At 40.3% G+C, this 23,227-nt stretch overlaps 1 protein-coding gene and 1 long non-coding RNA gene across 3 annotated transcripts; both read left to right on the top strand.

Annotated features, from left to right (window-relative positions):
* The first annotated feature begins 26 nt into the window (after positions 1–26).
* LOC136791081 (ubiquitin carboxyl-terminal hydrolase 42-like) lies at positions 27–13,128 on the top strand. Of its 2 annotated transcripts, XR_010832325.1 has the most exons (18): positions 27–986; positions 1,814–2,075; positions 2,783–2,983; positions 4,070–4,180; positions 4,341–4,443; positions 4,607–4,674; positions 4,831–4,901; positions 5,436–5,518; positions 6,748–6,859; positions 7,220–7,360; positions 7,554–7,654; positions 8,115–8,256; positions 8,936–9,217; positions 10,010–10,104; positions 10,433–10,587; positions 12,031–12,313; positions 12,636–12,885; positions 13,046–13,128. XR_010832325.1 is itself a non-coding variant. In XM_066999376.1 (17 exons), the coding sequence occupies exons 1-16, from the start codon at positions 246–248 to the stop codon at positions 11,487–11,489; spliced, it is 3,498 nt and encodes a 1,165-aa protein (XP_066855477.1). In that variant the 5' UTR covers positions 37–245; the 3' UTR covers positions 11,490–11,533; positions 12,031–12,103. The 2 variants fall into 2 exon arrangements, 1 of the variants encoding a protein (XP_066855477.1); XM_066999376.1 differs by lacking the exons at positions 12,636–12,885; positions 13,046–13,128 and adding an exon at positions 10,660–11,533 and having other exon boundaries at positions 37–986; positions 12,031–12,103.
* A 1,952-nt stretch (positions 13,129–15,080) lies between these two features.
* LOC136791091 (uncharacterized) lies at positions 15,081–21,346 on the top strand. The gene is made up of 4 exons (XR_010832332.1): positions 15,081–16,091; positions 17,543–17,585; positions 19,163–19,291; positions 20,184–21,346. It is a non-coding gene; the product is annotated as an uncharacterized lncRNA (long non-coding RNA).
* The last annotated feature ends 1,881 nt before the right edge of the window (positions 21,347–23,227 follow it).

Raw genomic sequence — 23,227 nt, 5'->3', positions numbered from 1 at the left:
TTGTAAAGCGGATCCCTGCTGCTACTCGCTCTAGAAGAAAAGGAATCATCGGTTTGGTTACCAAATACCCGCTTCTGGAAACCAGAAGTGTTTTGGTCTCTCTTCCCTTCGAATGACTCCACACCTCTCATCAGATAATGGATTGCTGACCTAGAATCAGAGAACATCCCAAGGTGGAAAGGGCTCACAATAATGAGCGAGTCCAACTCCTGGCTCCACACAGGACCACCCCAAAAGCAGAGCCTATGTCTGAGAGCATTGTTCAAACACTTCTGGACCCCCGTCAGGCTCGGTGCCACGACCACTGCCCTGGGCAGCTGTCCCAGTGCCCGAGCGCCCTCTCAGGGCAGCACCTGAGGCGCACGGGGCTCGGCGGGGCGGCCCGGGAGGGGAGGAGGACGGCGGGGCGAAGCGGCCGCTCCCTCAGAGCCGTGTCCCCGCCGCCTCGCCCGCACGTCGGGGCTTTTTCGTGTCGGGGCTTTTTCGTGTCGCGCCCTCGGGCTCTCGCCGCGGGCGACATGCCGCTCCCCAGCGCGGACAGCTTGCGCGCGGGGCCTGCCCGCGGCGGCGGCGGGAGGGAAACCCCAACCGCAAAGCCGTCCCGGCAGGGAGAGCTCGGGGTGCGGGCCGGTCCGGCACCGACAGTAAAGACACGCCGGAGGAAACGCTCTGCTTTTAGCCGTGAGCACCGCGGCCAGGTTGAAAAGGCGTCACGCTGGAGCTCCGAGTTGGGCGGCGTTCCGAGGCCGTTGTGGCAGTTGTGGAGACGGCCTCGGCTGAGGTGGCGGCTGCTGTCGCTGCTGTCCCCTCTGTCCCCGCTGTTGCCGCTGTTCCCGGCGCCTGGAGACCCCCGGCAGCCCCCTGTGACAGGACCTGTGGCCCCGGGGAGCAGGTCCTGTGGCCCCCTGTGCCCGCCGCCTCGTCGGCCATCCCGGCAGCAATCCTGCCAGCACAGAATAGCTCACCGGCTTTACGTGCGTTTCAGGGTAAAGTGACGATTAACTTCTATTTCCTGGCTTGGGTGCTGCTTTATTCTTTAACGGAGCTTCAGGTTTAAAGGTTAAACTCAGTTCTGTCAAGGTTAAACTCAGTTTCGTGAATGGCATCTTGGACAAAATCTTAAGCTGTGATTGACTCTCTGCTTAACAGAGGCCAAACGTGTACCTACTGAGAAGCAGGTCATAGGTGATAAGCCCTCACAAATTAACTTGCTATCACAAAGTGACGCCCAGAAAAAGTGTATTCAAAAGCTAGGCTCATTATAGAATCACAACCAAGCCATCATGACTGGTGCAGTAGACAGTGAGGTAGAGGGTGAGCCCTGGAAAGACAGAAGTAAAGTAGCAGCGAAATGCAGGTACCTTTGTGCACACGAAGCAGAAAAGCGCAGGCAGTAAAGTAATAGTGCTCCATTACTAGCGTGAGCAACAATTATATATAAATCGCAACCATTATCTATTAGATAATAGGTAATAATTAATAGATAATTGCAAAGCTCCAAAAATGCAATAAATAACTGATTCCCCTCAGAGAATGTCATTTGCATTTTTATATTAAAAAGACTCCAGAGTTGTAATGGATTAAAATCCTACGAAAGTGAAAGAAATGGCATCAGCCACTAGTTCTGCAGAAGCTAAAAGTAATACTGATAGAGTTTTGATGGAAATTTTTCCTTTGTGTGTTTAGTTTGGGGATTCCTTTTAAATCATTCATACCAGCAATTTAGTTCTTCAAGGCCGTTTCTTTGAGATTAAGTGACAGGACTTCTACTACTCTTTTCTTCTTGGAATGCTTCTTGGTATTCTTACGTCAGCCAGAACATTTGTCTCTGTCGCAGATGAGAACAATGACCATAGTTAACAAGCCCAAATCTTCAAAGTCTAAAAAGCCATCTTCAAGGCGGTCTGGCAAATCCAAGAAACCGAGTACTAAAAAACTGATGTCACGCACCGCAAACTGGGGCCGGATACCACCTGCAGAAGATTCAAGCCAAGTCTCTGTGGCCCAAGGATGTGGAGGTGCTATTTATTGTAGATCCTCTGAAAAATCTAAGCCTTTTGCCCAAAGAGATCTAAGTAAGTGTGCGCTTTATCCTGCCTCCGTTTTCTTCAAAACAAAAGTAGAAAGTGGTAGTTCTTGCTTGTTGCACTGATAGAGAACGGGACTACTGTGAATAAAGACTTCCAAAGCGATTCTCCTAAGGCAACTGAAGTGACTGACGTTACAGAAATTAATTTTGATATATTTACAGTCGACAGAGAAATGTGGGGAGCATTTTGTAATGCACTGATTCATCCATATCTTTTCTGTTTTGCAAAGAAAAGTGTTTGATTGTTGCTATTCACAGGTTCCATTATTCACAGGTTTTTGAATGTTAAGATTGCTCAGGAAAAGATCTGATATTTGTAGGGGTACCGTCATTCCTAGTTATTTGTTTTTACATTGTCCTTGCATTTATTACCATATAATTTCAAGTCTAAGTTTGTGGTTGAAGTTATAATAAGGAAAAAAGCATATAATAAGGAAGAAATTAAAATGGTTGACTAAACTTTTTTTTCCCAAAACGTTGTGTTGACCAGCCAATTTGAAGATGGCGGTATTAAAGGTGTCTGCAGTAAGTTTTTCTGTTTTGGATTGTAGCTAGTTCCTCTAGGTGCTCCCGCAGAATAGTATTTTTACTATGCCTATATATACTTTATATATTCACTATACCTATATATACTTAATACCTTTCTTAGAAACAAACAAACAAAATCTCTTTTTAAATATAACTTTCTTGCAGTTGTTAATGATGGAATTGCTCCGCCACAAAGGATTCTTTTTCCACCTGAGAAGATACGTATGGATTGGCAAGAAACACAAAGTGTTGGAGTTGGCCTGTACAATCTTGGCAACACGTGTTTTCTTAATGCTACTCTACAGTGTTTGACCTACACCCCCCCACTTGCCAATTACATGCTTTCTCTTGAGCACAGCCAGTCATGTGAGTACTTTCTAACAGTATTTTAAATCTGTTGGATAGCTGTGAAGGTGAAAGAACAGCAGTGATTCTGTGAGACAAACTTACTTGTCTGATTTTACCTGTAGACGCTGGCTTTGAGCATTGTATTAGCAGTGGGCTCGGAATAGCATATGGAGTGCGTTTAATGCACCATGTGTTTTTTTTGTTTGTTTGTTTGTTTGTTTTTTTAAAAGGATCTTTTCTTGCTTCATGGGAATAATGAAGTGCATTGGACAGTAATGCATTTAATGAACATTTGGCATTTGGGCTATTTGGGCTTCCTGCTGCTAGAAAGGCAATAAAATTTAGGATGTTGGCATCATAGGTCTTTAGTCTGCACAGCCGAGGTTCCATAATGCACTACAATAAATGGTCTGTTCGTTGTTGAACCAATTAAAAAAAAAAAAAAACAAAAAAAACCTAGAAAGCAATATGAGCTGTTATGAACACGACTAGATTTTTTTGTGGGACTGTATTAAAATCTAGACTGATTTTGTCCTAAATAAAATGTTGTACTATAAAGTAAATGTTGTACTAAACCTGTATGCTTTTTAGGCTGGTATCTTTGTATCGATACCTAGAAATTTAACTGTTTTCTTCCTGTATATAGAAATCGTTTCAGTTAAGAATCCTGTTGAAAAAAGGAGGGCAGAAGTACTATTACATACATTACTGTAATTTTTCCTTTCTCCCAAAGGACTCGTAGCTCTGTATCATGAAGCTCACCTGACAGCACTGTGCTGAAAATAACCCACGTTCTCTTAATGCTGTATCATCAAGGTCAAATATTCTTTCCTCATACATTTTGCAACCTGTGGAGTTCACATTCCTGTCAGCCTTTACAAACGTGACTTTGCAGTAGTCTTTTAGATTTCTCATCACAAAATGCACTTGAATACAGGCTTAATGGATATTTTTATTCTATAAAGTTGTGTGAAATGAAATGTTAGGAGACTGTTGGGACAAGGAGAGTGGATATTGTATCTATAGTTTAAATGTTACTTATATGTTTGTTTGTAGTTATGTCTGTTTCGCTAGACTGGGATGCTTTCTTCTTTCACTCTTCAGGTCGTGAACAAGATTTTTGCATGATGTGCACGATGGAGACTCACATTAACCAGGCCCTGCGTTGCACTGTTGATGCCATCGAGCCTACGCGTGTTATCAATAATCTCAGTCGTAAGTGGCTTCAGATGTGTTTCTTTTTCAGCATCTTGTAATCTTCAAATAATTATTTGATGTGTATAAATGGTTTTAACACTGTAAAGAAGAGAGATTTTAGAAACAGGAGAATTACTTCATTTTTAAATGAGGTGAATACTATCATCTTCTTATTTAGGAATAGGACAACATTTCCGTTTTGGCAGTCAAGAAGACGCACACGAGTTCTTGCGCTATACTGTTGATGCTATGCAGGAAGCGTGCTTGAATGGAAGCACCAAGTAAGCATAAACAAATTCACTTTTATACGTTCTCTAGCACCTTTTAGGCCTTTATTTACTATCAAAACTGAAAGTCTAGGTCATCCTTGGTTTTCATAAAACTCTTTGAAGAGTTAACTGTGTGCCTTAAATCTTCTGAGGTCTGATTATAATTTATTTCCAGATTGGACAGATCTTCTCAAGCTACCACCATCATTCATCAAATATTTGGAGGATTTCTAAGATCAAGAGGTACTTTTAAAAATATTCCTGTCCTTAGAACTGATCTGTGTCTTTTGTCGGTAGTAAAGCAGTCTGTAGTTTGTCTGAAGTAGTATCTATCGACAACTTGAATGTGGACAGTTAGTCTCCTTCACGTGTTGTTAAGCATTTATATTTTGCTTCCAGTGAAGTGCTTGAATTGCAAAGCAGTTTCGGATACGTATGAGGCATTTCTTGATATCACTTTGGATGTAAAGGTAGGAGGTTTTGTAAATATAATTCATGATGTTTAAGTACATGTATAACTTTCTAAATTAAACTTGTTTAACTTAAAAAACCAAACCACGTACAATGTTAAAATATAAGAGCTTGGTGGTGGTTAGAAAGTGGATTGGACTTTGTCCTTCTGTGGAACCCCTGTAAATAGTCTCCACGTCTGCATTGGGTTTAAGGGGAAAGAATTTTATTGCTGCGCAAAGTATAATACTGTCACACTTCTTTGTTGTTCTACCTCAATATACGTCTAATTGTTAGACTGTTGGATTTGTTGCCAGTATTGATGAGAAAGCACACTATAGATGCTGTCTGCGTTACTGGAAAATGATTTGTTTCAAAGTAGAATGACTTCCAGGTGAGGTAAACGCTGAGCATGCTCTTTCTGCCTCCTTCTTGACAGTGCTCATAGTAGATCGCTTAAGTATGTGTTAGTCAGGTTCTCTTATAAACTCCTAGTGCGTCTCTGGAATTTTGAATTTACAGTGACTTTACGCTCTTCTCTCTCGCTCCTCTAGGCGGTTTCATCTGTTACCAGAGCTCTAGAACTATTTGTGAAACCTGAAGAGCTGGATGGAGAGAATTGCTATAAATGTAGCGAGTAAGATTATTACTAATTATGTCTTAATACTAGATATTAGTTTTATATATTACATGACTTAGAGCGTAAGTTATCCTTTAACTTCATTTAGAAATAAGGAGACGCAGCATTGTTGTTGTTGTTGTTGCTTCATTTTCTAGTAGTGGTGAGCTGAAGCAAGGAGCTATGGAGAATGATTTGGAGTGGAAGGCAGCAGCAGGTTCCTACAGGTCCTAGCGTTCACTGTGAAACAAAGTTAGATTGAGTGTCAGGGAATGTGAGCTGGCTCTGTGGTAATGAATGTTAGCAGCCTGTGCTGGCTCACTAAACAGCGTCTTGCACAGCTCTTGAACTGTGAAACCTGTCGATGTGGACTAATGTCCGAAATGAGCTCCCTTAAGCCTAACCCGTGCACAGGGAAAGCCTGTTGAGTTCAGGCGCTCTCTGTGCTGATCAATATGTAAGATGTTTCTACGTATGTGAGAGACAATTGAATATTTGCATAAGATGGTTTGGCAAAACAAGCTGTTAGTCAAACATCCCCTCAGAAAAGCACAGAGTGCCCGGCTCAGTTCTGTAGAATTCATGCCTGACCCCTCTAAATGAAAAATGCAGTATCCACTTCTTGTTGTTGGATACTAAGGAAATTAGGGTGTCGAATCAAGAGCGTCCAATAGGTTATTAAAGCAATTTAATCCCAGGTTCGTCTTGGCCTGCGGATCCTAGAAAGCAACATGCAGCGTATTCAGGATTCTCATAAGTGATGTCTGAGGAAGAGAAAGAACTGTAATAGCACCTCACATCTGAATTGCATGGTCCTTCCTTAATGTGCTCTTTGAGGTGTGATCGGTTCAGTCACACTTAAAGCCAGAATTTTCCGTCTTTTTGTGAGTTTAAAAGGAAAGGCCTTGCACATGTACAGTACTTTTTCCATTGCTGATAACTGTTATTAGTCTTATATATAACTCATTTTTACTATTTTTTGTTTATATTTTATAACTCCCTGGTAATACGCTTTCGTGAGAGATTCCTGTTCCCGCTATGCTCTGAGTTGTTGGTAAAACTTACCTTCTTCTCTGTATTAACAAACGTGACATGCAGTGCATGGGTTTATGAAAAGAAAAAACCAAACATATGATGCAAGTAAATATCATTCAAATAGCATAAGCATGCATGAGACATTAAAACGAGTTTGTTTTGGGGGCAAAAAAGATGATGCTTTCAAACACTTGTCTCTGCTTGTTTTTAAGGTGTAAAAAGATGGTTCCTGCATCCAAGAGATTTACCATACACCGTTCTTCCAACGTTCTCACAATATCACTGAAAAGATTTGCAGATTTCACAGGTGGAAAGATCAACAAGGTATATTTCCCGCTGTAATGCAACTTTGTCATCATGTAATGGGACATCCCCCAAAGCTGAAAGTTGTTAATATTTTCAGACAATAATTGTAGACTAACGACTACGGCTTATTCTTTCTCTTAATATCAGTAAAGTTCCTGCTTGACAAGAAGCATATACTTTCCTCTGAGAAGGCTAATTCATCAGAAAACAGTTGTCTGCAACTTCTAGTATTAAACGTTGCTTATGGGAAGACTTATTTTTAGTGAATCAAGAGATATATTCATATAATTCCAGTCTCTGTTTTTTGGAAGTGTTTTTCTCTGGCTAGTCCGCGAAGTACTCTGATATAATTTTTCTATCTTCTTGGTCTCTCTTTAGGAAGTAAAATATCCTGAGTATTTGGACCTCCGAGCCTACATGTCTCAATCAAGTGGAGAACCACTCATCTATGCCTTATATGCGGTGCTGGTGCATCATGGTATCAACTGTCGCTCAGGACACTATGTATGCTACATAAAGGTAGAAGTCAACATCATTTCTAACAGGGTAAAGGTTGTGCTGGCAAACCAGTTCAAGTGTTACTAGTAGTACTGTTTCTAGGGAAAAAGATTTCATTATATGTTTATTTGACACGTGTGTATTTTATTGCTATCTGTGATTTCATTTGGAAAACATGCAATTCATCTAAAGATATCGTTGTCTTTATTTGCAGGCTGGTAATGGACTTTGGTATCAGATGAATGATGCAAAAGTAGTCCGTACTGACATTAAAAGAGTTCTTGGTCAGCAAGCTTACTTACTTTTTTATATCAGGTAATAACAAGTATTCAAATGTGTTCAGAAGAGATTTACTCTCCTGTTATTGATACTTTTCTTTTTGCAAGTGTTTTTCTTTCTCTCCCAGGAAAAGATGATTATTTCTCTAATTCAGTTCTGTCTAACCTGAAATTCTCTGTCATTTATTATCTTTTGTTGCTTGGCCTTAAACTGCAGCACTTGTGTAAATTGCTGTATATGTGTTATCTGTAGCTGGCTAATTTAGAGAAGGAGAGAAATGAAGGCCATCTGTGGTGTAAGAATGAATTATTGCTCTGAAAGTGATAGTCATAGTAGGAAGACTGTTACCTACTTTTCAGTTTGTAGTCTTGGCTAAGTCTTCTGTAGAGAAGGCTTCCATATCGTATGAACTGTTCCTATAAAATTATAGGATGGGATTTAATCCAAGAGTAGGCCGAAAGAAAAACTAAACTGAGATCACTGCTCTTTTCTGAAGGCGCTATGATTTGACGCTCGGAGAACGTGCTTTTTACTTAGCAGCACCGTCTTATCCCTGTTCATTCCCCCCTGGTCAGCGGGGGGCTAACAGTAAGCAGGCTGGATTTCTGGGACCACGACTTCCTCCTCATATGATTAAGGTAATTTAGGGAAGCGGGAGGGCAGATAATGGCACCAAACGGACAGTGGGTTTGGGGTTTGGTGTGGGGTTTTTTGTTTGGTTTTTGGCATCTTTGTTTTGTTTTCCTTCCCACGCTGCAGCTGTCTTCACAGCCCTCATGCTACAGCCAGAGTCATTCAAACAGTGGTTACTGCTGAATTGCGCAGCCATGCGACTCCATTGTTTATACCTCCTAGACAGCTTTGTAAAGCACAGAGAGCTACGCTCTTTGACAATTTAAGTAGAGTGTACTAATCCTCGAATCATTTAAAAGAGGACTTGTTTTTCCTATCGACGTCACTTTAGCTAAGACAGGGAAACCAAATTGTCTTATTCCTGAGCACCAGAACAATTATTCCAGGCTTTTTGGGGTATGTTTAAAGGGGAAACTAAATATATTTGGGAATAGCTTTAGGCAATGTTAAGTTGTTTGGATGGTTTTCAAAAATGATGTTAATTTGATATCAATATGCAGTAAACCAAAAGCAGGAATTAAATACACTTATGGGACTTGCATTTATCTTTTAAGGGCAGTGTTTTTTGCTTTTTAGGTGTTAAGACCATTTGTAGAAATACTTAGTAGGAGAATGACATGTTTAAAAATGTTAAATGGAGTGTTTCCATTAACCCGTCTTGCAATTTCTTCTTTTTAAATACAGAATTCAAGTCGTTTAAATGGAAATGGATCCATAAAAGAGGATGCAAATACCACTGGTGTCACCCTAAAAAGGCCATCTTCAGCACCACCAATGGCCTGTGTTCAAGAACAGGCGATTACCAGGCCTTCAATTACTGATACGTCAAAAAACCAGAAGATCACCATCAGTATTCACAATAAATTGCCTGCTCGTCAGACTGTGTCACAGCCTGACTGTCTTAGCAGTGCTGTGGAGGATGAAGATCTCTACAAGGCTGTTCCTTCATCCACAATCACAAATTCGGTAAAGCAAATGAAGCAAATACAAATACAAAAAAAAAAAAAAAAGAGTTTCTGCTGAAATTTTTGTGGAGCCAAAGGTGAATGGAAATCCTAAACTCAGCTCTGATAACACAGTCCCTTACGGTGCAGAATCTTCAGGAAAATCTGAGGAGGAGTCAAAGGGCTTATTTAAAAGGAATTGCAATGCAATGTGGAATTTTGGTTGGAAAGGTAGTCCGTACATTGCAGAATTCCCATTCTTCCTGTCAGAATGCTGATGAAGGAAGATCCCAGCATGAGCTGCCAAACACTGATTCACTGAATGGTGCTATTAGTTTAGTTCATGAATCTAAAGAAAACGGACTGAAACTTGATGATTCCACTTGCCAAGTTGAACCTGTTAAACCTTGTGAGATGTTCTTTTCTAAAACAAACGGATTGCTTGAAACATAGTAGTTTGCTCCATCGAGAATTTCTCACCCACGATGTATTCGGGAGTGTTTATCATGTTCCTAATTCAGGCGAAATGCTGAGAAAACACAGCACAAATTTGATCGTAACCCTTTGTGATATTATGCCATTAGAATTTGCAGAGCTGAGCTGACATTAGAACTTGTCAGCTTAAGCTGAGCTGAGATAAAAATTCTTAAGTTTCATAAAGTAGATTTTGGGAGGTGAGTTGGCGTTATCTTTGAAGTGTAGATAATGCATACAACACAAAGCGATCTTGCTTAGCATTTAATGTAGAAATTCTGAGAAGACTAGTCCTCAGCACAAATGGTATTTTTTCTGTCTGCTGACTTGTGCGTTTTAGTTGCAGATGCCTGGAGCTATGCCTCCAGTCCCTCGAGAAGTCATCATGGAATCCCTCACGGCCAGCCAGCTGAACAGCTTGTCAGAGGAAAGAAGGTAAAATGAGCACAGTCTGATTAAGACAAGATTTTATGGAAGTTCATTGCGGTTTTATCTGTCTACTAATACTATTTAATGGAAGGATTTAAATCAGTAGAATTCCGTACTGTATGGCCAGTGTTGCGAACAGAACTAATGATCGACACTGTGCATAGCACTCTGATGCAGGCTGGTGCCTCGCGGAGAACTTGTGTTTCTTCATAGAATGTTTTTCCATTTTTCTCCATTATCTGGAGAAACATTGGCTGTTCCCCCGTCGCCCCCACCCCTTTTTTCTCAGAGCAGCAGGTGGAGGGAGACGGAAACGTGTTTTTATTTTGTGCAGTGTCCCGGGACCTCCGAAATCTACTGAGAATGATGAATACCTTGAACAGTACCAATGTGATGACCGTGGAGACAAGGAGAAACCAAGAAGATCAAAAGAACATGAACTGATTTCAGAAGAAAATGTTTTCTACATCAAAGAGTCTTCTGAGACTGGTGAGAAATTGCGGCAAACTTCCCCTCTAAAGTCTGACAGTGAATGTAGTTCTAAAAACCTTTCCTCCTTAGCTATTACAGATAGATGCCAAGATACAAAGGACGAGACTAAAAAATCTGACAAAGAGCGTTACCAGAGAAAGAGGGAACATTCTCCTACTGAAGAGAAGGAGAGTCAAAAAGATGGTCATTCCAGCAAGAGAAGGTGCTCTCGGAGTGTGGAAGTTGTTAAGCAAAAGCGTCACAAGCAGGAGTATTGGGAGGGAAGCAGGTACAGATCTTCCCATAGTGAAAGGAACAGCCCTGATAATGGCAGAAGACCAGTAAAATATTCAAAGTACAGATCTCGAAGCAGAGGAAGATCAGAACAAGATAGCGCTAGATATTACCATTCCAAAGGGGAAAGAAGTTGGAGCAGAGAAAGATACTATCAAGATGAACCACGGAAATGGGAAAAATGTAGCTATTACAAGGATTACTATTCACCTCATGCAGCAGGAGACAGTAGAGAGAGAAAGTTCTCTCACGGTGATAAAGACTTTGACAAATTGACTCAGACTTACTCCAGCAGGTCACATAAGCGTTATCATTACAAAAGCAGATGGCCTCACGGTTCCCTCTTGAGAGAGGAAGATGTACATCACTTTAGCACACCCAGAGCAGACTCACATCGTTGCTCAGTAGCTCAGCAACATTCTGGAAAACATTCGCGTGAGAGACATGCACTTCCACCTGTGTCAGCTCATTTGGAGAACTGTCGCCAGAAAAAGGCAAAAGAAGGAAACAGAAAAAGACAATATACTCGTGCAGAAGGTAGTGAAAGTGAAATAGAAAGGCAACGCAGAAAGGTAGAAAAGGAGCTTTTAGGTGGTGAAAACATGAAAAAATATAAGAAGTTCTAGAAGAAAAAGAAGTCTGAAGATAAACAGGGAGAGAAGGATTCCAAGTAAGCAGGGATTCCAGCCTAATCAGCATTTTTTTTCCTAATTCTTTTCTGGGTGCTTCTCATGTTTTGTTTTTTTTTTCATAGTTTCTGAGTTATTTAGATAGCATAATCTGGCTGGGGATCATGACTGGGGATCATTAGGTTGATCAGTGAAGACAGGAAAGGTATTGCTGAATTGTGTCAGAGCACTAGCTTTGGACCACGTAGTTCGAATCACATCTGCACACCATTCTGGATTAGGTTAAAATATTTTTTTTTTTTACTTGCACATATTCCAGAGCTAACCATTGTTAATGATCTGTGTACCAACCAGGACCTATGGTCCTTCAATCTGAGGGCTTAAGTTTGCTGCATCTAAAGGAAGTTACATGTGCACAAAGTACCACAAAATAGCTGACATGCGGCAAATCATCGCCTGTGGTAAAATAAATAAAGTTTCCTGTATGCAACAAGTGCCACATCTTTTTTTCTCTTTTTAACTTGCATGTTTCTTTCAGACTTTATGATTTGTATTTCTCTGCGCTCCACTTTGACAATGCCAATCGCAAGCGTAACAAAAAGAAGAAAAAGGAGAAACATCAGGAAAGTGAAAGGCTTCTTGGAACACTTAGATCCTCGTTTCCAGAAGAAAACCCGGGAGAAGAAGGAAGAATCCCATCCTCCAGATGGCTCTTTATGAGAGCAATGCAGAAGTGAGGGCAGTAAACAACCTCACAAGGAAGGGAAGCCTTCCAGTGCAGGTGAAAGGAAGAAACATCGCATCCAGCGAGTATATTAAAGGTAAGCGGCTGCAGCATGTTTATGGGATTCCTTTTAGATTAATCTAGAGATTATCTAAAACAGTCTTTAAATGCTTGATGACTGAACAGTCTGCTGGATATTAAAATATGTTTTGAAAAATATGTTTCAAATGTTGTTTTTTCAGCTGTGTGGGGAGAACAAATACAGTGGCTATGAATATTTTGGCTATTATTCAGAACAGCATGTGGAGGGATATGTAAACTATGTAATATGTAAAAATATGTACTATGTAAAAATCCTGCTTTTTTTCTCCTTTTTGTTTTTTTTTTTTGTCTTTTTCTTTTTTTCCCTGCTATTATAGGTTTAAGAATATAGAGGAATGCGCTGATGGAAGCCATGTAAAGAGTCTCCAAATTTGCATTGGGTTTAAGCGGAAAGAATTTTATGTCTGCACAAATTATGATACTGTCAAAACTTCTTTGTTGTTCTACCTCAATATACATCTAATTGTTAGACTGCTGGATTTGTTGCCAGTATTGATGACAAAGCACACTATAGATGCTGTCTGCGTTACTGGAAAATGATTTGTTTCAAAGTAAAATGACTTCCAGGTGAGGTAAACGCTGAGCATGCTCTTTCTGCCTCCTTCTTGACAGTGCTCATAGTAGATCGCTTAAGTATGTATTAGTCAGGTTCTCTTATAAACTCCTAGTGCGTCTCTGGAATTTTGAATTTACAGTGACTTTACGCTCTTCTCTCTCGCTCCTCTAGGCGGTTTCATCTGTTACCAGAGCTCTAGAACTATTTGTGAAACCTGAAGAGCTGGATGGAGAGAATTGCTACAAATGTAGCGAGTGAGATTATTAACTAATTATGTCTTAATGCTAGATATTAGTTTTATGTATTGCATGACTTAGAGCATAAGTTATCTTTTAACTTCATTTAGAAATAAGGAGACGCAGCTTCGTTGTTGTTGTTGTTGCTTCATTTTGTTTAAACAACTGGTGCACGGAAATAATCCCAAACTTGAAAACGTTACATCTGTTTTGGAAATCTAAGAAGAGTGGCTATTAGCTGATATTGGACTTTTCTCGTAGCATTGTCTGCACCATGGCTTGTCAAGCTTCCTAGGCGTGTAGCTGCATGCTGAAATATTCATATTGGCAGAAGTGAAAAGACATGCCCAGTAAGTAGTGGTGAGCTGAAGCAAGGAGCTGTGGAGAATGATTTGGAGTGGAAGGCAGCAGCAGGTTCCTGCAGGTCCTAGCGTTCACTGTGAAACAAAGTTAGATTGAGTGTCAGGGAATGTGAGCTGGCTCTGTGGTAATGAATGTTAGCAGCCTGTGCTGGCTCACTAAACAGCGTCTTGCACAGCTCTTGAACTGTGAAACCTGTCGATGTGGACTAATGTCTGAAATGAGCTCCCTTAAGCCTAACCCGTGCACAGGGAAAGCCTGTTGAGTTCAGGCGCTCTCTGTGCTGATCAATATGTAAGATGTTTCTACGTATGTGAGAAACAATTGAACATTTGCATAAGATGGTTTGGCAAAACAAGTTGTTAGTCAAACATCCCCTCAGAAAAGCACAGAGTGCCCGGCTCAGTTCTGTAGAATTCATGCCTGACCCCTCTAAATGAAAAATGCAGTATCCACTTCTTGTTGTTGGATACTAAGGAAATTAGGGTGTCGAATCAAGAGCGTCCAATAGGTTATTAAAGCAATTTAATCCCAGGTTCGTCTTAGCCTGCGGATCCTAGAAAGCAACATGCAGCGTATTCAGGATTCTCATAAGTGATGTCTGAGGAAGAGAAAGAACTGTAATAGCACCTCACATCTGAATTGCATGGTCCTTCCTTAACGTGCTCTTTGAGGTGTGATCGGTTCAGTCACACTTAAAGCCAGAATTTTCTGTCTTTTTGTGAGCTTAAAAGGAAAGGCCTTGCACATGTACAGTACTTTTTCCATTGCTGTTACCGGTTATTAGTCTTATATATAACTCATTTTTACTATTTTTTGTTTATATTTTATAACTCCCTGGTAATATGCTTTTGTGAGAGATTCCTGTTCCCGCTGTGCTCTGAGTTGTTGGTAAAACTTACCTTCTTCTCTGTATTAACAAACGTGACATGCAGTGCATGGGTTTATGAAAAGAAAAAACCAAACACATGATGCAAGTAAATATCATTCAAATAGCATAAGCATGCGTGAGACATTAAAAGGAGTTTGTTTTGGGGGCGAAAAAGAAGATGCTTTCAAACACTTGTCTCTGCTTGTTTTTAAGGTGTAAAAAGATGGTTCCTGCATCCAAGAGATTTACCATACACCATTCTTCCAACGTTCTCACAATATCACTGAAAAGATTTGCAGATTTCACAGGTGGAAAGATCAACAAGGTATATTAAGAATATACCTTAAGAATATAGAGAAATGGTCTGCTTTTATTTTCATTTTCTCTTTTTTTCATTTTTCTCTTAATATCAGTAAAGTTCCTGCTTGACAAGAAGCATATACTTTCCTCTGAGAAGGCTAATTCATCAGGAAACAGTTGTCTGCAACTTCTAGTTTAAACATTGCTTATGGGAAGACTTATTTTTAGTGAATCAAGAAATATATTCATATAATTCCAGTCTCTGTTTTTTGGAAGTGTTTTTCTCTGGCTAGTCCGCGAAGTACTCTGATATAATTTTTCTATCCTCTTGGTCTCTCTTTAGGAGGTAAAATATCCTGAGTATTTGGACCTCCGAGCCTACATGTCTCAGTCAAGTGGAGAACCACTCCTCTACGCCTTATATGCGGTGCTGGTGCATCATGGAATCAACTGTCACACAGGACACTATGTATGCTACATGAAGGTAGAAGTCAACATCATTTCTAACAGGGTAAAAGGTTGTGCTGGCAAACCAGTTCAAGTGTTACTAGTAGTACTGTTTCTAGGCAAAAAGATTTTCTGAAATAACCCCAAACTTGAAAATGGGATCTTGTATAAAATCTTAAGCTGTGATTGACTCTCTGCTTAAGAGAGGCCAAACGTGTACCTACTGAGAAGCTAGGTGATAAGTGTTTTTGTACACTTATAAGTGGTCATTTTGTAAAGAGACTGCTGAAAAATCTGAACAGTGCTGCTGCAGAACTCTGAATGGGGGGCTAGCAACTGTCTTAACTGATCTGGAATCTTGAGTTTACTTTTCAGTGGACAGGAGGAGAGTCTCTCAAGGCAAACAGAGAGAGAAATAACACCCGATACTCATGTCAACATAAATTTATGCTCAGAGTGTAGGTGTAGGAACAGCGTCGGTATGTATATGGAACATCGGGAGAGGAAACTATATCGGTATTTACAGCTTTTCTACTTCCTTGTCAGAGAGACGTTGTCTCCAAATTAGAAATTGATGTATTTTGAATAAGGGCTGGTGGATCGGATTTATTCTTACTAGTGTTAATATTTGCTCTTGATTAGTACTTAATATCTGGTAACGCATCAATCAATCGTCAAAAATAAACTTAAAAATGTGTAAGGCTTATCTCGTTGGTCGATACAAAGACCAAGGTCTTTTCTCTTTTCTCTTTTTTTTTTTTTCCCAGTATTGTTTTTCTGTTTTCCTTCTCACTGCAGTCTTGATTTTGTTTCTTGTCCCTTAAGTATGTTTTCAATGTGTTGTTGAAACATTTTCCCTTTCAATGCAAAAAAAGGAGCTGTCACTGGTGTCTGCAAGTTGAAGACTGGAGCTTATCTGAAAATCACTGAGCCCAAGAGCTGTCACCTTAGTCTTCCAATAGGACAAGGATGTCTTCGTTTCTCAGTTAAATGCATTTTTCAGGTTTGTGTATTATTTTCTCAGGAATGGAAAGTGTGCGCACAATTTGCCAGTTGTGGGACTAGGAGTTCTCTTATTTCCTGTGCTTTGTTTAACCTGTCTTAAGTTTAATGGATAGCAATCAAGGTGTACTAGAAATCTGAAAACACTTTATGCTTTGTTCTCTCAGTCATTTTGGTATAACAAACTAGCTTATGGTTTAAACCCTCCATTAGGTTAGCATTTTCCCTAAACGTAACAAGTCCCTGTGTGCTACAGGAAGACAGTAACAAAAAATTAAGTATAGATATTCATCCTGCCATTATTCAGCTTCTGCCTATGGACAGACAATTACACTTATTTAAAGCGGTATCCTCTTGAAACCTAATCAGCATGTTAGAAAGCACTTAGTTATCGGCTTTTGTCCTGGAGGGCTGAGGTTTGTTTTGTTTTGTTTTACATTCAGCATTTCCTTTTCTAGCTTCCATTCCCCTGTTGTTTTGCATGAGGAAAACATGCAGCTTTACAAAGTAGAACGGAAAGAGATGCTTTTCAGTCTAACTTTTCAGTTTTTTGTAGGAGTTTTAAATGTGGTAGGTGCAAAACAGCATAAGTACTGCTGCCAAAGTTATATTCAAACAAGTATTTCTTGGAGAAGCAGAAGAAGCCCAGGGAGAAATAAATTTACAAACATGCTCTTCATGCTCTCCTTTCCCAAGATTTCTCTGAGATATATCCCATAGTCTGTGGGTTTTGAGGTATGTGGTTCCCAGGAGTGAAAAGGAGGGCCAAACAGCTCTCCTCTCGGATCTCCACGTGCCAGGGCTTTAGTGTACTGCCACTTATGGCTCCGCTTTTCACCTGGAAAAAGCGACCTCATGCTGTAAACTGAGGAGCCCTGCAATTGTTCTACTTGGGTTTTTTTTGTTTTTTTTTTTTTTCCCCTGCTCGTATAGGCTTAGAAATGTGCTGATGAAACAATAAAAAAGCCAGCTTGGTACATCTCCTTACAAAAAAATAAGTACAAACTTGAGCTCCTGATCGGCTTCATGCTGAACTCTGTGCTGTTCTTGTCGTAATCTTGGTCTCTCAGTAGATAATATGGTTTAATTACGAATAGAATCATGTGATGAAGAAGATCTCACACTGCAACAAATTCAGCATCTCAAATGAAATTTTACATTTTCCGTGATTTTCTTTCTGAGCAGAAGTGTGTAGTATTAAATATATATATATATATATCTGTGATGAAGCCACGGTCGCAGTTACTCAGATATCTTAATAAGCACTTGCAGGAAGATAAATTGCTGCATCTTTTAGCATTATTTAATTGTAGGGTTAGAGACATGTTGATTCAACAGTGCTGTAAAGTTTCTAAGAGGTCACTTTGAAAAATACCAGCTAAATTACTGGCAAGACTGCACCCGTTCTTAAAAACAAACAACCCCCCCAAATCATCTGTTTTCCTCTTACAGGTAACTGAAGTAATCCCCGAAGAAGACAGTTCACTATCCAAAGGCAAGTTTTATTTTTAAACATTTTCTACATTTTATACCTAGCCACAACTTAACAACCAGTTAACGGTCGGTGACAATCCTGTTCAGTGTTGAAAATGTCATTCTGGCATAGGAAACAAAGGACTTCATCTTCTTGCTTTACAGCTGAATGTCTTCTACATAATGTTTGGAGAAGTGAAATCTTGCAAGAGGTTTTCAAAAATTCTGCCCCGGTTTGGATGATGAAGTAAATTGCCATAGTCAGTAGATTCTGGCACTGACAAGTTCCTTCAAGCTAAAGAGGGAGTGCGATTGTTGCAAAGCATGACTGTGTTTTGAGACAGGGACGACCACAAGTTTTAATCTTAAAATACGACATGGAGGGGAGGCTGGTTGTTCACACATTCTTGCAAACATTAATACAATCTGTCCCATTATCAAGAACAAAATTAGGGACTGAACGGAGGTCTTTCAAATACCAGTGTTGCAAAAATAGACTTTTTATGCTACTAATGTCAAAAGAATCCTGATTGTACTAAACTGTGTCTCTTCTAGCTGATAAATCAGGAATAGCACAGAAGAAAATGCGTCTGCTCTAATGCTCTTTGGGCTTCGGTGAATTCTCTGGCCAGCAGATGGCGAACTCGCTTATTCTAAACCAGTCAAAAGTATAGGGAGAAAGTAAATGTCTTGCACACATTACACAAGTCCAGGGCATTGGGATCACTGGGCTACATGAGTGAAAGAGATGTACCCCAACAGTACCCCACTTAGATACGCTGCTTGCAACATAAGCAGGATGGGAGGGCTGTGCAAAGCAATTTTGGTAAATTGAGGAATTCATGTATTTCATCAAGCCTAAAGATACTAATTAGTTTCATGTGGGGGAAGGTCAGTCTTTCAAAGAAAAGAAAAAACATCTCTTAAGCAGGATTTTCTGAATGGTGGAATCTAATCTGAAAAAAGGCCACTTCAGCAGGTTATTTATTTATTTATTTATTTCTTACTGTATTGAACCTCTCAAGTAAGCTAGGAGCAGACTAGGAACAACTGAGGACTTGTTAGAGTGTGCCTTTTCACCTGGACTCATGTTACTTTGAATAAATTAACAAGGATAGCTAGTGATAATTTGTGATTTAAGGAAATTCCAGATACGTGAGAGAAAGAGCAGCGTTAAAGCAGTTAAATTCCTGCTCTCTCTAATAAGTGCTCTCTCTAGCCAGTTTCTGAACGCTTCTGTTCTGTGGCTAGGATTTGGTCAGCTTGACCACAAGATCACTAGTAAAACAAGGATGCCGTCCAGTCAAACCTTCAAATGAATGCAACTTACCTAAGGTCTACCGTTTGCTATCAAAACAGGTAGCTTTGTCCTAATATTCTGTACAGTTGACCAATTTTAGCATGGAACTGAAATGCAGTCAGTTTAATGGGAGGGCTTTGGAAGCTGCCTTCTCCAGTCAGTTCAGCCCTGTAGTCAGAGAGCAGATCAAGCTGTGTGCAGGCTTGTGACTTCTCTCTTTAGAAAGAAAACCACTGAGCCAGACAGTTCCATGTTGAGTATCACAACAGGGAATGACATTTCTTCCCTTTGTCTTTCAGATGCAGAGCTTACTGATGGAAGCCTTCAATACTCAGACTAAACCTACCATCAAAACGGACGACCTTTTTACCATCCAAACCAACCATTTTTCCATCAAACCCAACACCTTGGGTTTTGAAATGAAACTGGTAAGCCACAAGTCTTTATTGAATCTATTTTGCAGTGAAAGGGTTTTCTCTGTAACCTGATCATTTAAACTGTTGTGCTTAAAAGAAGGTCACTTGCAAGAGCGGTTATAATCCATGCTATAAAATTGAATCATCCTCTAGAAAGAAAAAAAAAAGGAGCAATTATCTTGCATGTACTCTTGATAAAGGAGGAGCTACACAATGGTATATAGTTTCACACTTTATTTTTGAGAATGTCCAGGCTTAAGTAACAGCTCTTGATGATAAATGAAAAGATTAATACGCAGTGGATTTACACAGAACATTGCGTTTTTAACAATGATCGATACAGAGTATTTGTCATGCAAATCACCTGTGTACACCAAGAAATACTTATTTCAATATATATCTGTACAGTATTTACATTTTATATTTAAACTCTAACTCGAAACATTTTCCAAGAAAATACAGAAATGGAACTGGTAAGCCACAAGTCTTAATCTGCAGCATTTGGTCTACAACAGACCTGGCTTTTCCAGCAAGCGTATCTACATAGATATGTAACAAATCTTAAAAATAGGCATTGTTTTTATATATGAAGCATTATAAATGCTGCTTGGTTTATAAAGCTTCGGTTTTGTACCCGTTTAAAACTGTTCAAAATGTCAAGTGATTTAGAGCTTACTTTGTCAGAATATTTTAAAATTTAAGTCAGTCCAGGGGAGTTTAACTATTATATACAGTTCTCTCCCTAGATTGCACTGGCAACGGGGCAGCAATTTAATGCTAGAAATAATATACTTCCTGCTACGATCTCCTCAGTTACATGTTACTCTAAATAATTATTTCTGCAGGGTATAAGAACTTCAAATACAGCAAACGAACTCTCAAGGCGTTTCCTTTGTGCTTACAGGTAGACACCGTCGCCTGGCTGGATAAACAGATTTTCTTGAAGGTGTTATTTCAGCATATAAGAATTGATTAAAAAAAAAAAAAAAAAAAGTGCTTCATGGCTTATTGGTTTTGTAATCTCACAGTTCTCCAGGAACACTTGATTTGCTGCATTTCACCATTACACTCGTCAGTAGCACTGATTCTGGTTTATCACTATTTGCATTACAAATCTCCTTGTCCAAAGCCTAAACTGATGTATGCACTGCTTGAAAACAAAACGTGGTTGCAGAGCAGAAGACTCAAGTCATTAGGTTAGCAGCTGCGTAACCATACTGCTTTCCAAACATAAGATGTAGAGCTTATTGAGTTTCTATGAAGAGTTTAAACGGCTCCCATTAAGCAAAGATGTCCCCACACTGCTACTTCCTCTTAAGCAAGGATTCTACCTCCTTTGGCTGAGGCTTGCTCCCTTACATTCGAACATTCATCCAAGTAGCCTGCAATTCCACATTCGTGGGGGAAAGTCTATAGAATAGAAAAGGTTCCTCCAGTCTCTTCCTCTCAGCCTTTTTTTGAAGCATGCAATAAAGCAAAACATTCACAGGCTGACCTTCCATGCAAAACAAGGCAACTTAGTAAGACAGGAACCGCAAAACTGATTGCTCTTTAAAGTTAAAATGAGATTTGAAATAGATCAAGTTAGCAAGTGGTGTTAAGTCTGTAAGTAAGTCTGTTTTTGCCAGTGCAGCACAGTTCCCTATCATGTAGCCAGAGCTGCTTCTGTAGCTCCAAGAAGCAAAACTGCTTTGACAAAATACTGTGTCATGAAAGCATTCGTTGGTGCGGTAGGCACAGCTCAGGTTCAACAACTGAAAGACCATCAGAGTGGGACTGCAGAAAGATCTTTCAGAAGTTCCAAAAAGACGTGTGGGGGTGGGAGTTTAGTTGTGTTAGATAACACAATCTTAGATAAAGATTTTGGTCTTAACGTAAAAGTAAGGGCGTCTACCAATTTCTTCAACTCCAACAACTGAAGCACAAGTCTGAAAAATCGCCTTTAAGAATGCAATGAAAATATTTAACTCTTCTGTATGTTCATAGTTTGTTGTCAAGCAAAGGAATGAATGCTGATGCCTTAACTATCTAGGGCTGTAGCTTACAGAAAGACTACACCTTCCTGTTTTTTTCCCTTTAAAAACGTTAAATCCATGTGAAATTATTTGGGGATGTTTTCACATGCAAAGCCTAATGCAACTCGTGCCTAATGCAAGCCCTGTCATCTTCTTCCTTTAGTAGTGTCGCATTAAGGGGTGTAGCCGATTGACCGTTACGGGTCCGGTCGGCTTCAGGGTACTGAACTATCACGGCCACGGATCCACCAACAACGCAGCACGCCCTCGCTCTAGTCGCGTTCAAGGAGAACTGTCACGGCCAGGAACAATGCAATTAAGTGCAGTTTATTACGGCAACAGATACACAGGTCCTTTGGATTGCCAGTGATAAATTCACTGTCTGCAAAAGCAAGCTAGCATGCATGAAATGCACAGGTACACGGCCTAGGTATTAAGATGTTAAAAAGCATAAAGACGCTAGAGATTTCTAAGTTTCCGTGGAGACGCCTGGTATAACCAAGCGTTCAGATCTTACCTCGCAGCATCCCAGTGGGCGGGGGGGGGGAGGGGTGAGAGGCTCAGCCTGTCGACTGATGTCAGAAGGTATCCTTCGTGACAGTATCTTCCCCAACATTCCCTTTCTCTTAAGCCAATTTATATTATTTTCTATCTTTTAGGTGGAGCTTGAGTGACTCCAGTCATGCGTATCTTGGTTGTGATTGGTAGAAATTACCTCGCTTGCGTTTAAAGGTACAGGCTCCGAGAAATTCAGAGGATGTGCTCAGTGAGGGGTGGTTGCCCCTTGGAGGCAGGTAGCTTTTGGGATGGAGGGGTGCTTATAATGCCTAGTCACTTAAGGCAATTACTCCACAAGGAGTAACTTTACTCCTTTAACTTAACTACTTGAACTACTTTAAGCTTTAACTACAGCATATCTAAAACATAAGGAGGATGTTACTATGTAAAAAGCAGATGAAACCAGTCCTTAACTCTTACTGCTTATTGTGCGTGAGCAGACTGGCATGAGTTTTAGCTATACTGGCAAATATCAAAGCACACCTGTGTAGTCCCAAAGCTGGGAGAAAAGCAAGGAAACCTTGAAGAAAATAGGGAGGCCTGTAGCTTGTGTAGTCTTTTAGCTGAGAAAATAAGGAAGGAGAGAGACAGGTAGCCTTGAGCTAGCAGAAGCAAGGAAGAGAAGGGATAAAAGGGAAAAAACAAGAAGGAGAAAACCAGCTCCAGACTGGCCTGTAGTAACCTTTTGCTCATTAAGGGTCATTAACACATTAGAAATCACACCTGTCAAAATGATAATCCTTGCTAATGTGGGATTCGGTGTGTGTCCCCCTCCTCCTGTACCACCCCCCCCCCCCCCCCCCCCCCCCCCCCGGTGTTCCTCTGTAATGCGCAAGCTCAGTAGAGAAAAGTTAGGTGAGCTGTAATAACCAATCAAAAGGAGCCAAAGAGAGAGTTTTCACAAGTTTCCTGTGTATGAATGACGGTGATTCGAGTCAGAGGTGTGCTTGCTTTGCGAAAGATAGCCAAGTACCTGACTCTGCAGAGTTCTGTAATTAATTATGTAATTAAAAGACCTTGGTGTGCATTCCGACTCTGGGTGCTTATTGGCGCGGTGCACTGGGCACGAACTCGCGGACAACATCTGTACTCAGTGTGATGCCTACAGACAATCCTTTACTGTTGGGACCTGCATATTTTTCTGTGCCTTCAACACAAACCCTTTGGTACAACTAGTTCCCTACGTAGCTGCCAGTTCACCACTCAGTTGCACTTCTGAAGAGGAAAAGCTATTTCCCTCTAACGTAGGAGCACATACTCTAAATGCAAGCTTCACTCAGCTGGTCATTTACTGCAGGACAAGATTTGAAAACTGTTGTGGAGATTCTGTTGGGTTTTCTGCTTACAGAAAAATTAAGTGCCAAATCGCCCTCTA

The sequence above is a fragment of the Anser cygnoides genome, chromosome 6 (assembly GCF_040182565.1).
Source record: "Anser cygnoides isolate HZ-2024a breed goose chromosome 6, Taihu_goose_T2T_genome, whole genome shotgun sequence".
NCBI classification, from domain to species: Eukaryota; Metazoa; Chordata; class Aves; order Anseriformes; family Anatidae; genus Anser; species Anser cygnoides.
Note: the sequence above shows the minus strand (reverse complement) of the source record. Positions and strands in the feature narration are given on the sequence as shown.

What these genes read in the sequence shown, in the direction of transcription:
- LOC136791081 (XM_066999376.1), top strand. Translation starts at nt 246, where the DNA reads ATGTCTGAGAGCATTGTTCAAACACTTCTGGACCCCCGTCAGGCTCGG. An exon ending in TGTTATCAATAATCTCAGTC is followed by an intron (nt 4,181 to 4,340) that starts GTAAGTGGCTTC and finishes CTTCTTATTTAG; the next exon opens with GAATAGGACAACATTTCCGT. An exon ending in AGCTTGTCAGAGGAAAGAAG is followed by an intron (nt 10,105 to 10,432) that starts GTAAAATGAGCA and finishes TATTTTGTGCAG; the next exon opens with TGTCCCGGGACCTCCGAAAT.